Genomic DNA, 18,900 nt, shown 5'->3' on the forward strand with positions numbered 1-18,900 from the left:
TCACCTTTTAACATTGTGAAGTACTTAAATTTCTCTACCACCAAGTTTTCTTCCCTCCACCTCCTGCTTCTGTGCCTTAACCTAGTATTTTCATACTGTCCCTAACATGGAGGACAGTGAATGATAAATTTTAAAGAGGAGACCCAGAAAGGTGAATGTTTAAAACCAATGGCATTCTCATTACTAGTAAAATTTGAGAAACACTATGATTTTGGAGATGGGGATGGGGGAGTGTTGGGAAGAACTTGTCTGCACACCTCCAATCACACTTGGTTTATTCATGAAAGACTAATTCTAGTGGTTATCCGAATGCCCTTTGCTCTTCATGAATATGTGGCTTCAGGAAGTGCATTTAAATGCATTTGCTTTTATTTAAAACCCCTTAGTAAAGTCAATTTTATTTGCGACTATAATCCATATTTTATATTGTTCTGGGTAAGAAATATCTATTTTAGTGTGAGATAAAGACTGAAAAAATGACATTGGACATTAGGAAGCTACTGGGGAGATGAGAATGTAATTTCAACAGAATGGTATAAAGGAATGAAGACACTGAACATCATGAAAGAAAAATGAACCTGTCCTATATATGACACAAATTTAAGTTTTATTACTTAGTCTTGTATCCTTTTAGGAGGGTGTCGATTAGGTTTATTTATTTATTTTTTAATGGAGGTACTGGGGATTGAACCCAGGACCTTATGCATGTTAAGGGCACACTCTACCACTAAGTGATACCCTCCCCCCAATCTTACACCCTTTCTAAATAGCAAACTGTGGTAAGTCAAGGGTAGCATAGAATAGTGGTTTAAAATGGAGGCTCTGGAGTCAGACTGCTTGCGTTTATTTCTGGCTCCCCACTAAACCTCTCTGAGCCTTAGTTTCCTCATTAGTAAAAGGAAGCTGATCACAGTTCTTCCTTAATAAAATTGTTGTAAGAATTAAATTAAAAATATATGTAAAGTGTTTAGGAATAAATAATACTTAATAAATGTTACTATTATAAAGCCACATGAAATTTGTTACTACATTTGCAATAGGAACATAATTGATCCTTTCCTTCAATATGTGCTTCTTTAAAAACCATCTCAATTTAAAGAATTTATAGTGATAGGAAAAAGAAAAAACTTTATAATTCAGTGTTTAACAATAGCTTTGCTTCTCCTGACTCAAAGGGGGAATTATTTAATAGCGCCCATCTCCCTTTTCTCTTTGGCTGCCAAGGAGCTAATAGCCAAGTTCCAAATTTAGCAAAAGCAAGTAGGCATCTATTGTTGTACCACTGTGTTCTCCTTGGTCAAGGTCTTCACTCACTTCTTATTTACATTTTCCCTAACCCTTATTTTTCGTATCCCAAAGCGCAAATTGCTTTCATTGTTTGGTTGGGAGAACTGTGCCATTTCGCAAACATAAAGACATCTGAGAGAGCGGCTTCTGTCCAAATCACTTTCGGCTCCAGATAACGAGCGGGTAACAAGCCCCCTCGCCCCGCCCCTCCCCGCGCCTCATTCCTTCTCTCCGCCCCCTCGCCCCTGGTTCCACCCCTCCTCCTCTTTTCCAGCGTGGTCACCGCCTCTTCTCGCGGGAGCGGTGCCCTGTTGGGGACAGGGTGCCAGAACCGTTGCTAGGATACGACCCGTAACCGAGAGTCCGGCGAGTACGGACTCTGCTTACTAGGAGCCTGAGGAACCGCTTCCACCCGAGTTACTGCGTTTCTTAGTCAGGTAGGAGGACAGGTGCTGGCTGCCCTCTGTCGGCCCGACCCCTAGAGCGACCTTGAGCGGGTGGCTGAGGCGCTGGGCTCCGACGGCTGTGTGGGGCGCTGATGCAGCTTGGGCTCTGGGGGCTGTTTGGCCGCTCGGGGATGTTCCACCTTTGCCTACAAACCTGTGCAAAGCATCCCATCTTTCTTGGTTCCTTTTCTGGCTCCAGATCTCTGATTTGGGGTTAGGAAGCAGCAGCATCAAGCTAGGAGGTGTACCTCACTTCCCACGGTAGTAGTATAAAAGCAAGACGGGTGTGTAACCCAGGTCTGGCATTAAAAGACGTTCAGCCCTCCATGGTGACCGTTTTCAGCCTTTAGTAAATAGAGCGCTTTCATACTTTACTCTTTCACTCCTCTCCACCCATGGTCTTTGCTGTACCTCTTAAAAAAACTTAAAAACTCAACAAGACTACTTGGTAGAAGGCAAAACTGGGTCCCTGCCTTAATACTTACACTAATATTCTAGATATAGCAACGAAATTATGCATTGTAGGTGAAAGGGGGATTTTTAAAATATGCAATCATAGTAGAGTGTTTTTTCTTTTTAAACATTTTTTTAAAAAGATTATAACATTTACGCTTGAATGCTTAATACATAAAGTTGATAAAAAGTTCAAACAGTAAAAAGAATGAACAGTGAAAATCTGCTTCCCACCCACGTCCCCCGCCACCTCCCCGCCCTCCACGTCGCCTTCCAGAGGTATTCTATGCATATGCAAATATGTAGTTGTATCTGTAACATTGTTCATCCTGGTATGTGCTTTTGTTGGAGGAGGTCATTGGAAGGACGTGACCCGGTACCCAGGCGGGCAATTGGAGGAGAGGCTCTTTCCCCCTTCCCTGTCCTTGGAATGTACCTTCTGCCCACTGTTGCTGAACCAGGAGATGTGTTATTAAGACCATCTGAACTGTACACGTGACTGAACCCCGTAAAATTCTCATTGACTCTTAAGATTTTGGCAGGTGGATGTTGAGATTTACTGTCTTTAGGCTGCCTCCTTTGTAAGTTTCCCTGCTTGTTAAACCTGCCACCTACAATCTAGAATGGTCTGCCTCTTTCTCCAGTTCTCCCTGCCATCTGTGTGCTGGGCTCAATTTCAGTTTTACTCAGGAAATTATAGAGGATTGTGAACCAAGAGCTTTGTGTTTCCCTTAATTGAACCGTACAGTATGTAGCCTTTAGAACTGGATTCTTCATTGAGCATAATTTAATGGAGAGTCACCCATGTTGTTTCTTGAACTTTTTAAAAACTGAGGTTTTGTTTAGTTTTGTCTCGTTTTACTATTTTTCTCTGTACTGTTCTGACATTTAAAAACTTTATTTCAGTTCTTTTATTGGTGGTTCTTGAAATTTAACCGCTTGTATTTAATTTAACAAAATCTAGCATTACGAATATCATCTCTCTCACTTTTGTAAACAGTATAAGGATTTGATAAGTTTATTCTCATCATTCCCTTCCCAATTGCGTATGATTATTGTCTCATATTTTAATTTTCTGCTGTTATTTTGTGTTGACAATATTTATTTGTTTTTACCCATATGTTTTTGATTTATTTGTTTGCCTATTCTTCTTTCACTTCAGACTAACATGGGACCCATTTTCCCCCTTTTTCAAGTGTATCCTTTAGAAATTTCTTTAGAGCAGTTATCTTGGTGATAACTTATTTGTGAATATTTCCGTTTTTCCTTTTTTTTTTCCTGTTTTTCTTTTTGAAATATAATTTTACTGGGTGCACAGTTCTGGGTTGATAGTTATCCTTCTTTTAATTAGTCCATTATTGCCTTGGCTTCTATTTTTCTGAAGAAATATTTGCAGTGATTTTACTTTTCTTTCCTTTGTATTAATGCCAGCAAATTAATATAATTCAAAACAGTGGATGATACGTCCTGTATCACTGTTTGCTTTCCGGACTTTGTTACTCTCTAATTTAGTTATAATATGTATGTTTATGAATTATTTGTATTTATCCTGTTAGGTATATATATATTTTTAACATTTTTTTATTGATTTATAGTCATTTTACAATGTGTCAAATTCCAGTGTAGAGCACATTTTTTCAGTTATACATGAACATACATATATTCATTGTCACATTTTTTTCTCTGTGAGCTACCATAAGATCTTGTGTATATTTCCCTGTGCTATACAGTATAATCTTGTTTATCTATTCTACAATTTTGAAATCCTGTCTTTCCCTTCCCACCCTCCACCCGCTTGGCAACCACAAGTTTGTATTCTATGTCTATGAGTCTGTTTCTGTTTTGTATTTGTGCTTTGTTTGTTTGTTTTTGTTTTTGTTTTTTTTTAGATTCCACATATGAGCGATCTCATATGGTATTTTTCTTTCTCTTTCTGGCTTACTTCACTTAGAATGACATTCTCCAGGAGCATCCATGTTGCTGCAAATGGCGTTATGTTCTCAGTTTTTATGGCCGAGTAGTATTCCATTGTATAAATATACCACCTCTTCTTTATCCAGTCATCCGTTGATGGGCATTTAGGCTGTCTCCATGTCTTGGCTATTGTAAATAGTGCTGCTATGAACATTGGGGTGCAGGTGTTATCCTGAAGTAGGGTTCCTTCTGGATATATGCCCAGGAGTGGGATTCCTGGGTCGTATGGTAAATCTATCCCTAGTCTTTTGAGGAATCTCCATACTGTTTTCCACAGTGGCTGCACCAAACTGCATTCCCACCAGCAGTGTAGGAGGGTTCCCTTTTCTCCACAGCCTCTCCAGCATTTGTCATTTGTGGATTTTTAAATGATGGCCATTCTGACTGGTGTGAGGTGATACCTCATTGTAGTTTTGATTTGCATTTCTCTGATAATTAGTGATATTGAGCATTTTTTCATGTGCCTATTGATCATTTGTATGTCTTCCTTGGAGAATTGCTTGTTTAGGTCTTTTGCCCATTTTTGGATTGGGTTGTTTGGTTGTTTCTTATTAAGTTGTATGAGCTGCTTATATATTTTGGAGATCAAGCCTTTGTCGGTTTCATTTGCAAAAATTTTCTCCCATTCCGTAGGTTGTCTTTTTGTTTTACTTATGGTTTCCTTTGCTGTGCCAAAGCTTGTAAGTTTCATTAGGTCCCATTGGTTTATTCTTGCTTTTATTTCTATTGCTTGAGTAGACTGTTTGTTCTAGGAGAACATTTTTGAGATGTATGTCAGATAATGTTTTGCCTATATTTTCTTCTAGGAGGTTCATTGTATCTTGTCTTATGTTTAAGTCTTTGATACATTTTGAGTTTATTTTTGTGTATGGTGTAAGGTAGATCCTGTTAGGTATATTTTTATGTTGTGCTTCCTGGACCTGTGGATTCATATTTTTTAAATCAGTTTTGACAAATTTTCAGTCATTATCTTTAAAAATATTTTCTCTCTTCCATCTTACTGTTTTCTTCTGGGACTCCAGTTTGACATATGCTGGATCAGGGGCTGGCAGACTTTTTCTGTAAAGGGCTTCACAGGCTACATGCAGTCTCTGTTGCAGACTCTTCATCGTGTTTTATTTTGACAATACAAAGCTGTTCTTAGCTCACAGGAAGATACATGCTTAGCGGAAAAATATGCCAGACTTTCTTTTCCTCTTTCCCATGACTCTTAATCTCTCATAGTTTTCATATCCTTATCTCTTTGCAACATTCTGTATAAAATCTTTTTATTTCTCTTCCAGCTCTCTTAGCGGATAGAGAGACCCCCAAATTGGGAAGCCCCGCAAACAGGTGGGCAAGCTGCCATCCCTCCCTGCCACCAGATGTAGGTCCTTGTTCGTCGACTGAGAAAGAATTCTCAATAGAGACAGAGGGACAAAGTGAAAAAGAAAGCTGCTTTGTAACTCAGAGAGAGAAGGGAAAAAAACAAAGAAAGAAAGCACTCAAGCAGGGAGCCGTCAGCCAGGTAGCCAGTCGGGACAGCTCCGGCCCCCCAATCGGGCCACGGGGTCTTTTATTGGAAGCCTCTGCCATGCTTACCTTTATTCCGGTGGTGCCAGTCATGTTCTGTTACAGGCCTTCTCCTCTTGAGGAGCTCAGCCCTAAAACAGAAACTTGGGTGGAAAAAAAGAGAACAAAGAAAGAGATACTGAGCTATGTCCTTCGAACTGATGCAGTAGTTGTGGAACATAAAATGTCCTGTTGTACGGCTGTGTCCTTGGAACTAAGGAGCCAGCTGCGGGATGAGAGAAACAACCTGTTTTTTTTTTTTTTTTTTTTTTTTTTTTTTTTAACAGCCTGGCACTTTCTTTCCCTTGATGTTAGTCAGCCAGAGTTAGTAAGCCTGCCTCATCCCCCCTCTCAGCTCTAATGCTGTGTTCATTGAATTCAACTATTATATATTTTTATTCCAGATATTCTTTTTCTTTCTTTTTTAATTTGTCATCTAGTAGCCAGAGAACTTCACTGACTACGGTTAATTTTTTTCTGCATAACGAGCTGTGTTTAGAGTGGAAGTCCCAAACACAGCTTTTCCACCTCACTACTATTCCAAGTTTTAATCTTTTCTATGCTGTTGCCGCAGAAATCGGCCTCAGGCCCATTTCCCCTACCCCTCTTCCGGCTGCCAACTTCTATTGGCGGGCTCCTGGCTGTACCAGCTCCTTGCTGCCCTGCTCCAGCTCCTGCCTCCGAAGCCTGCCTCTGGGCTACTCTGGGCCACCGTGGCCCAGGCTCCCGGGTGCTGTCACACTGTCTCCCAAACCAAAGCTCTTCGTTGCTCAGGCCCTAGTCAGCTCCCAGATCGATCCACATTTGTTTGTTGATATGTTTCTTTTGAGGGCAGAGGTTATCAGTCATCTCTGCTACAATTTGTGAGAACAAAGCTACTAAAAAGAGTGTGTACTTTCCAGCCTATCGTGGCTGTGGACCTGGCAGGTTCCTTGGGGCATCTAATCAGTCGTAGTGCCAGAAGCACGAATCCTGTGCTAGTTCGGTCTTTAGGAAAAAAATTATTGAAAAAGTCCTTTCACAAGGAATTGTTCATTGAGTAAGGAAGAGATGGCGATATATTTTAAAATATTTTTCAATATATTCTTCACAGAAGATTTCTCTCAAACTTATTATGTTTGAGCTTCTCTTTTTGGTACACATTTTTACTTTCTTTTTATTAAAAATTCACCAATGTTTTTACCTAATGCCATTACTAAGATAATACTTCAAAATAATGAGCCACATTGTACTATATTATGAACATTACTGTATACCAGCAATGAACTTGATATTTGGTGTAGGAATTTTATGTGTAGTAAATGCATTTGTTTTTTCAATTCAGGAAAATGTCTGACCAGGAGAAAGGCCCTGATGCTCAGAATGCTGTTGATGCATCAGGAGAAAGAAAGACGATCAATATTCCGGTTCCCTCAGAAAAGGTTCCAGAGTCAGATCAAACTAGAGACAGTGAATCTGAACCAGGACCATCTGCTGGAGGCCAAGAAAGAGGTGCTGAGTTACACAGTGACCAGAGCATTTCAAACCTGGAACTAAATGATGTCGAGCAACTCATGGAAGATGGTACGTCAACCGAACAAGGTTCCTATTCTCCGAGAGACTATGGAGACTCTCTGACCAAGTCTGCGAATGCAGTGCAGTCAGCCAAACAATACACAGAAGACCCTCTGACGTTGCTGGAAAAAATAAAGGCTGGGAAAGAATCTCTGAAAACATCAACGAAAGATGCTTCAGCAACAGGTATTACCTAGGGGTGAGCGGGTGTTTTTTTTCCCCTCATTTTGAAGAATGGTTGCTTTTTCTTGTTTGTTTTTGCTTGAAAATTTGTTTTATACTTGATACTGCTTTCCTCTCCCTTATCCATCAACCTTCTATGACTACAACACTTGAATCTCCTGATCATGTGAGAAGCCCCTCTGCTACTTACTCTGCAGTATCTGCTTTCCCTAAATAAATGGACATCATTAAATTTCAAATTGATATTTATTTTTGCCAAATAGAGTAGGTTTCTGAAGTGTTTAGGGACATATTTTTAGTATAATTATGAGTCTTTTGCATGCCACTTTGGAATTAATCGTACATAGCCAGCAAGCGGTGGGATGGGAGCTGGACTCCATGTTTTCCTCATTTCCTAGCCAGTACTCATTCCATGTATCTTGCGGCTTTTACGTATTTCCGTGTTTCTGCTTGGTGTTAACTTTATATTGAGCTCCAGAAAAATCATTGTTGTATTTCATTATAGGTTAATTTTAAAGACATCAGGCTGATGGCATGGCATGTTGGAGTTATTACTACGCTGTTGGTAACAAATTGGGAGGGGAGCAGCAGGAATTCTTCTTGGATGGTTAACTGACTGCTCCTTCTCCTCCTTGTCCATAAGTTTTGGGAGAGTTTCCATTCAGAGGGTGGAGAACATGGGCTATCATTTAACAGTAACAGCAACTCAGTTTGACTGGCAGAATGTAGTGTTTGAATCCAGTGGAGTCGTTGGTCTTTGTATGGTGTGTCCACACAAGAATGAAAAGGAGAAGGAAGTAATCAAGCCCATTTATACCTAATTGAAGTTATTATCCCTCAGTTTCATTTTTTAGTATAAATTTGAGCTCTGTTTTTTATTTCTGTGATTCTCTGATATTGTAGCTTATAACAAACACACGGTGATTTAAAAAAAAAAAGTGGTCTTGATCCTGTACTTCTTTTGTTTAACTTTATTATTATTTTTAAATTGAAGTACAGTCAATTACAACGTGTCCATTTCTGGTGTACAGCACAATGTTCCAGTCTTGCATATACACACATACATTCGTTTTCATATTTTTTCCATTAAAGGTTATTACAAGATACTGAGCATAGTTCCTGTGCTACACAAAAGAAACTTTTTTTGATCCTGTACTTCTTGAGGCTCACAGACTCCTTAACACACTTTCCCTTCCCAAAGCTTGGGAAGTAGCTGCTATGAAAAGTTTAACATATACTAATCATACAATTTTGAATCCAGGAAACAATTGAAATAGCTTGTGATAATTTAACATTTGTGAGAGTGTCCTCTCTGTTGATAGCTAACTGTGAAAACAAGTTTTAACGAGCTCAAAGGAGCTTGGCATCAACAGAGCCTCCTTAAATTTCATGCTGGCATTACTGATAAATGTCTCATGTAGCTTTATGAAAAGTGTCCTGTCAGGCATCTAGAAACATACAAAACTATTTTGGCCTACAATGTGCACTCTACACTCCATTTTAACTTATTGTATCTTCTTCATTAGAATTTAAAGTCTGTAGATGTGAAAGTTTACCCCATAATTAGTTTTTAAGGACTATATTTCCTTCTTATAATTTATGAACAGATAATCATTTTATAATTATGGTTTTTCTCTATTTTTAATATGTAAGGGTCTTGATTTTTTATTTTATAGAGTTTGGAGTGAGCCACATAGTGTCCATTTTTGTGAAAAGTAGATTTGTACATAGTTATTCCAGATACTTGTAATAAAGTGATCTTCTGTTTTGCGTTTTGCCAACTATAGATATAAATCAACAATGGGAGGAAGAACGGACTTAGATAATCTCTTGTCGTTGCAAGGCCAAGGAAAATTTCCTTTGAAAATTTCCCTCTTGGTTTTTTTTTTTAACTTCATGAATAGTCACTGATTTCCTGATGCATGTAATCAAAACATGCACGTTTTTAAATTCAGATCTCAGGGTCTCCATTTCTAATACTTACTACACAAAAACGCTTGATTTTCTGAGATGTTTCCTATGTTATATCTGAATAATAGATACTAGATATTGTTTAAAATTTTTAAATGATTTAAAAAGAATCTTTAAAGGAGGTTTAGTTTCATTTCCTATTTCTCAGGGTATCCTGGGCGAGGAGGTAACCTCGAACGTGCAGTGATCCTCCAGCAGGCAATGGAAGAGAGACCTGAACTCCGAGTTGGATTTGGGGGAGCAGGCATTGGCTATTAATGTTAATTCTTGAGATAATGGACTGATTTTCAAAGCAAAATGTTGCAACTGAATGTCACTTCTCATAGAAAATGAAAAGTAACTCTTATCACGGAGGTGTGGGAAGACTTGTCAGAAGCAGCCTTATTCTATGTGATTAAAAATTGTCCCATAATTCTCTGTCTGCTTGTGGACTCTAGGTTGCTGACCCTTGCTTTTAATTATGACTCTTTTCTCTTTTTATCTACAGTAAAAATTGTACTTCTTCCAGTGGGCCAGAAAATTATAATGCCCTTTAAAATCGACACCATTTTAAAATACCTCCAGGATCATTTTTCATCCCTGTTAGGTGTCCCACCTTATGTACTGCAGCTGAGAAGTTCAGGTAAGCTGGAGGCTGGTAAACTTATCGAAACTTATTTTGTCTTAACGTGTAAATAATCAGGATCCTTATTGATTAAACTAAATGTCTTGATAATTCCTGCTTGAACATTATATTGTAGTTACACATTTATTCATTCAATGCATTGTTATTGAAGACTTTTGTTCTACATACTTTGCTAACAACTATCAAGAAACATGAAATAAAAGCCCTGTTTTCAAGTTGTTTACAGACTAGGCAGGAAGAAGACAGGTGCAGTGGTTACCACACGATGTGTGAATGTTCTAGTGGAGATGTGCTCAAAAAGCTGTGAGAAGCAGGGAGGAAGGACACTGATCTAGAAAGCTTCATCTAATAAAAATGATAATGCTTGTGCTAAGCCCCAAAGAGGTGAGAAAACCTGGGAATTTGGGGAAGTGGTAAGAAGCTTAGAGAGACCGAAGTAAACTTTATGTGGGGAGTAAGAGGAAATGAAGTTGAAAAAAAAGATGATGAATGAGTGAGTATAGAAGAAGAAGAGGACTGAGAATGGTTTATCAGTCTTCTATACGTTAAGATCAGTTCGCGTTCCCATGATGTTCATGTTCGTTTCTATTCTGTGGTCATACTGAGCAGCCAACCTTATATTAGCCTTGTGTTATGAGAGAATGTAGTCTTTGTAACTGAGAATTAAGCAGAGTAGCATAGCTAAATAAATGTTTCCACAGCATATGAGTGCACAGATCATAATATTTTATTAAAAAATTGGTATTAACTTATAAAAATGCCAAAAAAGTTTCCAGGGAAATAAGACCAATTTTTTTGTGTGTGGGGGGAAATCCTATGTGCTAAAAAGAAGTAAGCCATACCTATTAAGTTCTTCCTCCTTGTCAAATCCGAGAAGAACAATCAGTTCAATCACATAATTATTTCTAGAAAACTGTTGCAGTGAATGTGCTCTAACAGTAAAGATGTTCAAATAGTCAAACAATTGGTTATTAAAGCCTGATTGAGGAAACAGAGCTAAAATTTAAATAGTTATTATAATAATAATGATAAAAGTGATGATGATATTGGTTAATTTGAGCACTTACTGTGTGCCAATCTTCTACAAAATGTTCTGCCTACATCATCACATTATTATTCAGTCCACGTAACAATGCTTTGAGGTAGATATTAACGTTTTTGCGAGAAGCTAAAGCTTGAGGAACTTGTGTAAATTTTCACAGCCTATGAGTGGCAGAGTTTGAACTTAAATATAGGTATGACTCAAAAAAGGGAATTTTAAACTGCTTGGTATTAACTAGAAGGTGAAGTTCAAGATTGGAGAAGAGAGAGCACTTTGAAACTGGAGTAGCTAGCCAGTGGTACCTAAGAATCTGCACTGCCTGAATTTTCTTCTTTATGTGTAACTACCAGGCATCGCCACTGGGTGGCAGGCTTATGTCAGCAGCGCTAGTAAGAGAGCTTGATGCTATGCCAAGCACCCTCTAAGACAGGTACTTTATTCTAGTACTAGAACTGGAGTTTGAGTTTGGGTGGGACCAAGCCTACTGTAGAGACAATCAGAGGGATGAAGAGGACTCTGTATTAGTCTGAAGAGGAATCTTTGTTTTTTATGGCTGTTGTAAAAATTAACAATAAATTTGGTGGCTTAAAATAACACATTTTGTCTCTTACAGTTCTGGAGGCCCAGAATTCTTAATCAGTTTCACTGCATAAAGAAAATCAAGGCGTCAGCAGGGCTGTTCTCCTTCTGGAGGTTCTGGGAAAGCTTCTTTGCCTTTTCCAGCTTCTAGAGTTGCATTCCTTGCATTCTTGGGCTTATGGCATCTTGCTCATCTTCGAAGCCGACAACATAGCATCTTTAACTCTCTCTCTGTTTCTGTCATATTATCTTCTCTGTAATCAAATCTCCCTCTTCCTTCCTCCTATAAAGGCACTTATGATTACATTTAGAGCCCACCTGGATAATCCAGGGTAATCTACACATCTCAAAATTCTTAATAAAATCTGCAGTCACTTTTGCTGTATAAGGTAACATTCATAGATTCTGGGTTATTAGGACATGGATATATTTTAGGGACATTTTCAACCTACCAGAAAACCCAGAAAATTTTAATTTTTTTAAATTAAGAATTTAGGGTGAAATTGAAACTCAAAAGATTTTTGAGTGTGCTTTGAACATAGTTCATATAGACTAGTGGTATCTGTTATATTTCTAAGAATGAGTAAGACAAACTTTTGCGATGTTCAAATTCCTAATTGTAATTTAAGAAGACCATATATTGGAAGATTGACACAGATTCTATCAATAAACTTTCCATTATACAAAACAGCAGCAAGTAACATTGTTCATATTTCTGTATGCCTTGCAGAATGTAGAAATAAAATAATGGTCAAATTATAGAATAAACCAATGGGGTTATAAGTTGAAGCAATACAACATAAAAGTAACTTGATGTACACTTTTTTTCAGCAAATAAGCTGAGGCTTGACTCCGCCTTGGCAAGAATTAATTTATATGAATTTCTGATTATAGAAACAGACAAAAGAAGGGATTCTTTAGAACTCTGAGTGTATACTTTTCTACCCTTGCAGAGAGTGGTGTGTATTAAAATAATCAGGCTTTCCCTGATGCTGGAATTGTCTTGTGCTTACATATAACACATTGTAATTTTTCTAGAGATTCACCGTTTAGCATACGGTTTTGCTCATATTATAGAATGTGTTTTTTATTTTCAAGTGTTCAGAGTTGCGTGGTTATTGCATATTTGTATTTCTGATGAATTGAGAGTTGTAGCTTTACTTCACTTATAATGATGAATTCCTGCTCAGGAGTATCACTTTAACATTTTCCATTGTGGCGTTTTCTGTACTAACATTATAGCAAGCGGTGGACACCATTAATACTCTGGTAATTAAACAATATGCATTCATGTAACCACCTTTGGTGTTTGCCATTCCTGAAAAGGAGTACATATAGTCATTTCTTTGTCATAATACTTTTTATAATTTTCTCTCATTTTTAGGAGTGATTCTTAAAAATAATGAGACATTGCTACAACATGGAGTTAAGCCCCAGGATGTTGTACAAGTGGAAATCTTTTCTTTACAGCCAGATCTATATCCACTCAAAAGAATAACTGGATTAAATGATGTCCCTCAAATCATAACTGTCAGAGTACAAACTGGTTAGTAATTTGATATCTTTTAGATAAAGTATTTTTGAGTACCTTTGTAGTACCTTTTATTCAGTCTTGGTTTTATCTCCTCAGGCATTGATCTGTACCAGGAAGTGGGTGTTGAGATTATAAAATCTGATTTTCACAAACCATTTCTTGGTGGATTCAGGCATAAAACAACAGGAATAGAATATCACAATGCTGGAACACAAACTTTACCTAAAAAAATTCTTGAAAAACAGAATGCATTTTGTAGGGATACCCAGGTAATATTTTTATTTTTCCATGTAGATTTTTGAAGCTGCAGAATCAACAAATACTGTATTGTGTATCTCTCTAAAATTAAAAATATTCTAAGGAATTATAATTTTATAAAATAAAAAAGAGTATTCACTTAAATGTGTAGGAAAATATGCTCTCTACTCTTGATGTGTATATAATGAATACTTATTTAAATTTTTTATGTTTATATTTTAGACAGTTTTTGAGAAAAGAAAGCTCCAACAAACTGCAAATACAACATCTACACAGATGACTAAAATTGGTGTGTATGTATCAAATATGACTGATAAACTGGTAACACCAGGAAAATATTTTTCAGCAGCAGAATACCATGCTCAAAGACTAGAGGCGGTAAGATAACTTTTATTATAAGTGAATATTAAAAATTAGGTATTTGAGCTTCTTTTTCTGGTGTGTCTGTGTGTGTTTCCCTACGCCACACTTGCATGTGAAAGAAAAAATTACTCTTAACACTCATTAGAGATGGTAAGGCAGGCTTTATTCAAAAGGGGCTACTACAATGGAGTTTTATATTTTGTAGTAGAGAAGAGAGATTGGGCTCAGCTTTGAATACAGGGAAAAGAGGGAAGTTATAGCCAAGGAGCAGGGTAGGGGTCAGTGGATGGAAAATTACTAAGAGAAAACATCTGGAATAAGGGAGGATTCTAGCTAAACCAGCTTAGCAGGATTTTTGCTGAAGGCAGGCCAGAATGATTAGTCATCATCTGAAACATGGTGCAAGATGAAGAACCCGATGGAATATCAAGGGTGATCAGATTTTGAGGGTAGGGATTCTGGTTAAACTGACTTAGCAGGACGCTTGCTAAAACTGAACAATGCAGAGATGAACACAGAATCCTAAAAATCAAGGCTTAGTTGTAAAAGAGCTCAAAGGAGCCTGATTAGAATTTGATCAAGGAAAGAATCTTTGTCAGTGTGAGTCATTTTTTATTGGGAGTAAAAGCAGCCTTTATCTCCAGTGTGTCCCCCCACCTCCCCTCCTCAGTGTGAGGAACTGGAACGCTAAATGCAACCAGTCCTTCCCTTTCCCTTAGGGAATTCCAGGGACTGTGTGTTGCCATTGGGCACTATTAGCTTTGTCCCCTCTGTCCCTTGGCTTCAGTCCCTCTGTCCTTTGGCCTTAACCCTTGTGACAGAATCACCTATGGAGCTTTCCAGAGTAATTGAAATCAAAAGGATATTAACATCTATTTTCTCTGATACTAATAAAGCCACTCCGTCACTTTTACGTTACTGTTTGCGTGGTCTGTTTTTATCCTTTTACTTTTACCCTATTTGAGTCTTTCAATCTGGAATATATTTCTTTTAGACAGCATGTAGTTGGATCTTGTTTTTTTTATCCAGTCTGACAATCTCTGCTTTTGATTGGAGTGTTTAATACATTTATATTTAATGTAATTATTGATAAAGTTGGATTATATCAGCCATTTTGCTGTTTGCTTTCTATGTGTTGTGTGTCCCACTTGTTCTCCTATTCTTTTAATGCCTTCTTTTATATTAAATAGATATTTTCTAGTACCATTTTAATTCTTCTGTTTTTTTAAATTTAGAACTTTTATTTTCTATACAATGTATACTTTTAAAAAAATATACAATTCAATGATTTTTTATTATATCAATAGTTATGCAACCATTACCACAATGAATTTTACAACATTTTCATCATCCCCAAAGAAATCCCACACCTAAAGCAGCCACTCCCTATTTCCCTTCAATCCTTTCTGCTTTAGGCAACTGCTGATCTACTTTCTGCCTCTATTGATTTGCCTATTTTGGTTATTTCATATACATGGAATCATACAATGTATAGTCTTTTGTGACTGGTTTCTTTTACTTATCATAATGCTTTCTAGGCTCATCCATGTTGTAACATGTATCAATACTTCATTCCTTTATATTGCAAATAATATTCCTTTGTAAATACACAACTGTATATAAACACACTGAAGGTATGCCAATATATACCACATTTTGCTTGTCTTTGTCCATTTATCAGTTGATGGACATTTGAGTTGTTTCCACTTACTGGTTATTAGGAATAGAGTTCCTGTAAACATTCATGTTCAAGTTTTTCATATGGACATGTGTTTTCACTTCTCTTAAGTATGTGCCCAGGAATGTAATTGCTTGATTGTCTGGTAACTCTTTTTAATCTTTTTAAGGAACTGCTGGACTGTTTTCCAGAGCAGCTGCACCATTTTATGTCTCACCAGCAGTGTATAAGGATCCCAGTTTCTCCACATCCTTATCAACACTTCTTATTGTCTGTCTTTTTGATTATAGCCATCCTAGTGAGTGTGAAGTGGTATCTTATTCTGGTTTTGATTTGCATAACCTGATGGCTAATGCCACTGAGTATTTTTCATGTGCTTATTAACAACTTGTATATATTCTCTGAGAAATGTATATTCAGATACTTTGCCCATTTTTAATGGAGTTATCTTTTTTATTGCTTTATTGTTTACAAAACTTTTTCTTAGTTATTTCCTAAGTGGTTGCTCTATGTGTAGTTCAGGGATTAGAATATACACATCCATTTATAGCAAAAAAGTTTACATTACTACTAACTGAAATGCAATAAAGTATTGAAACCGTGCTCCAGTGGAACTCCAGTTTTATTCCTTCTCCTTTGTGCTGTCATTGTCATACAAATGTGTGCATTCTTTTCATGTTCTAAGCCCCATAATTCCTTTTATAATTATTGCTTTTATGTAATTCATTTTTAAATAAGAGTAGAAAAAAGGAAAATATATTTATACAGTCTTTTATATTTACCTACATAGTTATATTTTCTACTGCTGTTTATTTCATTTGGGTTAAAATTAACATCTAATGTCTTTTTCTTTCAGTTTGAAGAATTCCCTTTAGTATTTGTATGTGGTTGCTTGCTTGATGGTGTCCTGAAGGCCTCTGAGTCTCTGTTCCTTTATTTTTTTCTCTCCAAAGTGGATAATTTCTAATAATATATCATCAAGTTTATTATTCTTTCTTTTGTCAGTTCAGATCTTCTGCTGAGTCTGTTTTTTGTATTCTCGTTTCAGTTACTGTACTGTTAAACCCCCAAATTTCCATTTGGTTCTTTAAAAAAAAAATTCTGTCTCTTCATTGATATTCTCTCACCATAAATTTTAAACAAAAACGTATTCCGTATCTAACCCTAACCATAGTCAATATGGTATTTTCCTTCTGTTTTTCCAAATGGCGTTAATCGTATAAAAAAAATGTAGAAAATTCATCACTTAGTTTTTTCTTTTTCTTACTTTGGAGACAACTGTACATGGAACTTTAAAGAAGCTTTTTGTACACTTAACATTATATCACAAGCATTTCTCTACCTTTCATTATTTATTAAAAACATTTTAATGGCACCATATTTTTCTACAATGTAAACAGCATATTTAATTACTTTCCTTTGTAGGACATATAGACATGTTTTCATCAAAGTCTTAATGATATATAAATTGTAGTGTGCATTTAAAAAATACTTTGGCAGGAGATATTAGAAGTTGAATTACTAGGGCAGAAATGACGACTTTTTAAAATATTGTACCAAATTTACACCCGTAAACCATTTATAAGAGCCCCTTCCACACTGACTTCACCAATAGTACATATTATTTTTCAAATTTTTTGTCATCTTATAGATATTACATATATTTCATATTTTTTGTCAGCCTATCACTCATACTTAATGATACCTTTCATTATAATTAAATTTATTAATAGTCCCCTTTATGGTTTTGCATTTTATATATTGTTATGGAAGGCTGTATCACCCCCCCCAGTCATAAATATAACTTTCTTTTATAGTTTATGTGTTGGGGGTACTTAATCTGGACTTTTTCAATGATATGAAGAAGAGTTATAATTTTTTTCTCAAATGTAATGCCAGTTGCAAAGTACTATGAGTATTCAAGTTTGTTCTCTCCACAGTAATTTAATGTATACTGAATTTTCATTTATACATACATCTGTTTCTGATTTCTCCATTCTCTCATTTATGTATATGTCTTTTTCTCTCTGTCAGTAACGTATTGTTTTAATTATTACTGCTTTATAATATGTTTTGAGAACTGGCACATTAGGTTCTATCTCACTGTTCTTCCTTTTTTAAGACTGTCTTGATTATTAATGCAAAATTTTCTTCCGTATAAATTTTAAAGTCAGCTTGCAGTTTTCATGAAAAGTTGAAGCTCTTGATCTGAAGTACACTGATCAGTTAGGGAAAAATTGACACCTTTATCCTATTAAACATTAGGGATGTCAGTTAAACATGACATATGAAGCATGTGCATTTTGTCTCTGCTACCTCCTAGTATCGTTTTGCTGCACGTAAAAAGAACTGATGGCAGTGACTTTGTATTTTGTATGACAGGAAACCTGGAGCTAGACTGTTGTTCTGGCCCAGTGAGCCTAGGACCTTGAGAGAGGAGTCTGTAGCCTTAGTCTTTTAACTCATTGCACTGCAACCAGGGGAACCACAGGACTAACCCTGTAGCTGACTATCAGTGCCTCTAATTAGTTCAGCCTGAAGAGGTTTTACCTTTTCAGTCCAAAACTAATTTTCACCGAAGGAAAAGATGGAGTTATTGTAGACTTTTGAGGAAGAGTGAAGTTTTGGTGAAATTTAAGTGAGCAGTATCTTGATTGTCTCAGGGTAAAACAGGGTTGTGTATAAATGGGTCAGGTTTGGACTGAGATGTGGGCCAGAGTCCTGTTCCTTTGGTAACAGAGTTAGCAGAGAGATGTGGAATCTTGTTTCTTCTCTGAAGTTCAGCATGTTGGTAGTAAATCAATTCTCTTTGTCAAAGTAACCTCGATCCTTCAGGCAAGAGTGAGATGTTTCATTCTTAATGATCTAATTTTAGACAACAAAGTTTCTGATAGATTATGATTTTAGAGAACAAAGTTTCTCCGTGAATAAGAAGATAGTATTTACTCAAAGAAAGGGGTTGGTACGATATTTTATAGCTGCAGAATGTCCTTGGGAGAAATGCTATTTCCTGCTAATTTTGTAGCTGACTTTATTAGGGCCTGTTACTCCAGCCTGATACATTCTTGTTTTCTTAGTCCAAACTAATTTTTAATTTCTTACTGTATGGGGTCTGGCTGGTGGCTCTGTGATGTCATCAGGAACCTGAATTCCTTTTACTTTTCCTCTCTATTAATCTCATCATGAGTTTAGTTACTTTGTTATGATAAAATGGTTAATCAGCCTTCAGCATAGTGTTTGCATTCTGCAAGAAGGGAGAAGCTCAGGGGGCATGTCCCATACGTGGCATTCAAGAATTTTCCCTGAAAGCCCTACCCAGGGATTCAACTTACATCTCTTTGGCCTGAACTGGGTCATGTGACTATCCTGGCCACCAGTATGTGATAAATACATTTCTAAAGT

General features: G+C 36.8%; 1 protein-coding gene across 4 annotated transcripts in view; it reads left to right on the forward strand.

Annotated features, from left to right (window-relative positions):
* The first annotated feature begins 1,023 nt into the window (after positions 1-1,023).
* Positions 1,024-18,900, forward strand: part of IQUB (IQ motif and ubiquitin domain containing) — a 64,984-nt gene continuing 47,107 nt past the window's right edge. For 2 of the 4 annotated variants that reach the window (XR_004321353.1, XM_006189162.3), the window contains exons 1-6: positions 1,026-1,724; positions 7,036-7,451; positions 9,907-10,041; positions 13,050-13,211; positions 13,296-13,468; positions 13,680-13,835. Coding sequence is in view for 3 of the 4 variants with exons in the window: in XM_006189162.3 (XP_006189224.2) it covers positions 7,040-7,451; positions 9,907-10,041; positions 13,050-13,211; positions 13,296-13,468; positions 13,680-13,835 (1,038 nt within the window). In the remaining variant the exon portion in view is untranslated. Of the gene's footprint in view, positions 1,725-7,035; positions 7,465-9,906; positions 10,042-13,049; positions 13,212-13,295; positions 13,469-13,679; positions 13,836-18,900 lie in introns of those variants that run through there. The other 2 variants (XM_032483592.1, XM_032483593.1) reach the window with 2 other exon arrangements.

This window comes from Camelus ferus, chromosome 7 (genome assembly GCF_009834535.1).
Source record: "Camelus ferus isolate YT-003-E chromosome 7, BCGSAC_Cfer_1.0, whole genome shotgun sequence".
NCBI classification, from domain to species: Eukaryota; Metazoa; Chordata; class Mammalia; order Artiodactyla; family Camelidae; genus Camelus; species Camelus ferus.